Source organism: Opisthorchis viverrini (genome assembly GCF_000715545.1).
Source record: "Opisthorchis viverrini unplaced genomic scaffold opera_v5_32, whole genome shotgun sequence".
NCBI classification, from domain to species: Eukaryota; Metazoa; Platyhelminthes; class Trematoda; order Opisthorchiida; family Opisthorchiidae; genus Opisthorchis; species Opisthorchis viverrini.
The window spans coordinates 2,506,030-2,510,116 of NW_008751687.1; the positions used below are offsets into that span (position 1 = coordinate 2,506,030).

The 4,087-nt window shown below is 44.9% G+C and overlaps 1 protein-coding gene across 1 annotated transcript in view; it reads left to right on the forward strand.

Annotated features, from left to right (window-relative positions):
- Positions 1-248: 248 nt before the first annotated feature.
- The window catches only part of T265_13035 (hypothetical protein), a gene marked incomplete at both ends in the record, with an annotated part of 19,847 nt that continues 16,008 nt past the window's right edge, over positions 249-4,087 (forward strand). Inside the window, one exon of the mRNA XM_009166827.1 lies at positions 249-374. Within this exon, the coding sequence (XP_009165091.1) occupies positions 249-374 (126 nt within the window). The remainder of the gene's footprint in view (positions 375-4,087) is intronic.

Genomic DNA, 4,087 nt, shown 5'->3' on the forward strand with positions numbered 1-4,087 from the left:
CAGTTGATATCTGACACAGTCACTGAGTTAACGTTGAACGGTCTCACGGAGGTTTAAGTGATCCATTTACCACACTCGTGCTTTTAAACGCAGTATATCAATGGTGTACTATGCACGCTATGGAAGCGCCAGGGGACAGTGATTCTCCGAAGGCAGGTGTCCACGAAAGTTTCTGTGGATGGAAAACAGAAACAAAACTCGTGAGCCAAAGTCCAGTAAGTATAGTTGTACATCACTAATACTTACATATGAATCAATCAAAACCGCAGACCGTATACTACAATGGGCCAAGACCACCGGCTGTTCAAATGTACCGCCGACAGGGTGAGCTTGTGGATTTCGATGCAGTCGAAGATGGAATACTTTTGGATGATGTGAGTTTGTCACTGGGGCCATCAACCACGGGCGGATGTCACGCGTTTTGCATAGGTTTATCATTTTTACGAAGAAATTTCCCGATAACTGTATTCTGCTTGCTGGTCAACTGGCCGTCGTTGTAGAGTTTCCAGGGATACTGTTGAGTGTCAGACTTGAAAATACGTCTCCCCCATCTTAAACTGACGTGGTGAAATCAGCAGCGTTTTAGTTTTCAGTGCTCTGGCTTGCAACACTGGTGGCAGAGGGATGAATCATGGTTCGTACCAAATGATTCAGTACTCTGGCCCTCATATACGACGAGAACCTTTATACTAACTTGCCAAAGGGTACTCTACCAAGGCGTTCATTGACGTCGTGCACGCACAAGGTGTTCCGGCCTTTCAGTAGGTTTATGTTCATTTTAAAACGTTTTTAGAATTTTTTGGACGCGTTGAGTGCAGCGAGAAGCCCTCGACTCCGGGCCTGCTTCTCCTGCTGGGCAGCAAGATGAAGGGCTCATACAGGAATCTACGCGCAAACAGTATGTATATCAATCATATTACGATGGTTGTAGTAAAAAGAAACAGCTGCCGTCTGATTTTACAGACGAACCGCATAATGCTTCCTGTGATAATAACACTTTGTTTGCAAACGTATTCATAAGCCCACGGCTCTTAAAAGGCCGCAAGTTCCTTCAGCACCTGCTAATTTATCAATCTGTCAATTCCTCATCTTTAGATGTTCCAACCCGACGGATTACAACACCAGTACCAGCTCCATTTCTGACGCGCCAACCGTCTCAGGTGATGCTCCGATGATATGTGGAACGTACGTTTAATTCCTCTACCACGAACTACATTCTATCAGCAGTTCCACATATGCAACAGTTCCTTTCATGGGCGATCCAGAAACATGTGGTTCGACGCCGCTTATCATGTTTTGTTTTGCACGCCGTGTACTTTACTTTCTAGAAGGAACTCTCCAAATCCAAAAGCCAGAGTAATTTCTCAGGACCATGTCCTAACTTAACTATGCTACGAAGAATTTGGAGCGGAGACTGCATATGATACTGGACGCTTTAGTAGATACAAGTAGTTTTCAGGCGCTCCATGAACCCTTCTACCTTTGTCATCTTTGGATGAGCTTTAAACGTGCGAAGAACACCTCAGAGATGGGCACCGCTGGCAAGTATTCGTCTTAATCGCGGTTATCGATTTCACAAAGTTGGAAAGGTGGCCCCAGCAGGAGGTCGGAGATGCACAACTCTAATTGACCAAAATACACCAACGTTGGCACCAAGGTTCGCCGTATTACCAAATTGGCGATGCATAAACACAAAAGTAGCCTTCGGGTAAACCAGGCTAACCACGACTTATTTGTAAGTATTTAAGGTTATTTTATACTTGGTTATTTGAACAAGCGGCTGGATGAAATTTGTTAGTGCTCTAGTTATGACGTACTTAGGTTGATTAGCAGAAGGTAACAAGCACTAACCGACGTCTGTCTTACTCTAATGTGATGAATACAATATTTGGGTGCACTGATAAAAATAGATACAATTCGAAAAATAGAACAAGCCACAAAAGTGACTTATCGTTCGAGGACACTTTTTGAGAGTTCCTGAGTAAAATTCCGGACGTGGGATTTTCTGCTGTGCAGTATAGCTGCTACAGGTGTTCCGTAGTTGTCCGTGGAGACTTGCGGAGCTCTGTTGACTTCCCGTCCCGTGCGTGCTAGTTTGTGTGTTGAGCCTAGTTGTATGCCCACTTGTTGTGTGCATTGTGAAGTGTGGGCGTCCCTTCATGTTTGATATTTGCATGAACATGAATACAACAATACCTCGTGTGTTGAATTTACTTACTAATCCAGGCGCGCCTAATGCAAGTGGTAGCCGCGTAAACGAAAATGGTTGAGAAGTTTTACCGTACATGTTTTCGGCTAAGGTTGCAAGTGGGACGGCAGTTGTCACGTGGTTTGAGTGTTTGTGACGCGTGATCTGATGAGTCACCTCTGCAAATTAAATAAATATCTTTTTTCATTAAAGAGGCAACAACTGTGAGGTTCAAAGCAACACTTTACGGCAAATCAAGGAAGTCGTCCATCCCTGATTAAAAATCGAAGTGCGGAAAGTATGAAAACGATTGCGGAGAGCCACCAAAAGCGACAGATGATTCCTCCATAATTTTTTAATTCATTCACAGAAAATTTGTGCTTGAAAAACTTATATACATCCAAGAATGTAATATGCTGAGGAAAGGTTTGGGGGCAGTTTAGTCATCACAGCTCAATAGCATATTATTTAGAAAGTTGGCCAATTATACTAGAGGAAGAAACTAATGCATATAATGGGCCGAATTTGCGCGCCGGACGACTTTGGCTTGGTGCAATCTTGGTACAGAAGTTCCCATACTGAGTTCGGATTTTTCGCACCCGGTTGTGGAAATGTCTGCACGATCTCCGCAACCGGGTGCACACTGTGTATGGAAATTTGTTTAATTTCTGTACTTGGTCCGCACCCGGATACAGGAATATGCGGACGCTGCGCCGAAAGCCGCCCAAAAAACAGTCAGGTGTTGTCACAATTCCTAGCTAATTCAATGAGGCAACACTGCCCGATTTGAAAAACGACACCTGATATTCAGATGCAGAAGACAGGCATACGGTCGATGCGAACCGTTGTGAGCATATGTGATGATGAAGGAGGTGCAGTGGCTAGATTTGGTCAACTGAATTAGCATGGAGCCAGAAGAGGCACGGGATAATAGATATCAGGTAATTTCGCACGTTTGTCTGATGAGCTGGCATCTGATTGGAACTTTTATAGCCTAAAGCGGAGCGTGAAGCTTTGCAAGAGCAGTTGCCTCCAAGGCGTCATACTGGGTGTATTTGGTGAGTAACTGTCAGCAACTTTGCTCTTCGGGTCAATAAATTTTCGATTCACACGAGGATTGCCCGGGATATGTGCCACAACCAAAGTAAGCTGAAGCTGGAATCACAGGCGTCCTACAAAATATGGATCCAGTTTATTCCAATCCAACTGCCAAGCTCGGCGAAGAGACCAACAACCAAACAGCACACCCGAGCTACCTACATTCCACAACATTGCTAGTTGCATGTGTACTAATAAAGTGGGTGTAACGGTCGAACGGTATCTTCGAGTGACGCGTAATACCAGAACCTACGGGTAGGCAAAACAAAGTCGGAGCTGGGTTTCTATACGGTACTATTAGGGTAAGAGAAATTCACAATTTGTACAAACCTCGACAGTAGATACGCGTCCAAAACAAACAGACCGCTTGGACTTCAAAAGTGCAAAGCAAGGGAGCAAACAGGCTCCAGTGTGCGACAGTCACACGTGCAAAGTCAGACACAAATGGCCGGATGACCTCAAGGCCAAATGGGTGAAGTGGTAAGGACAAACAAACGTCAGTTCATATATACACACTAAACACTAAAATGGGGCGGGGGTTACAAATGGGGGAATAATAAACATGGGGCATTTCATTGTCAACATAACGAATGATACACCGCCCGCCAACTTCTCCACTTTGATTCTGCGGGGGCCCCGTTCTTGCCTTCTACCTACGCTCAGTTCCATTCTCACGTACCCCATCAGCCACCGACACGAATGTTCCGAGTCCACTCCTGCCACAGGTGCCGACTTCGATGAAGTACAAGCCTAATCGCGTCCCTCCAGTAAACACACCTTTCTAATATCTATCTTAAGAAC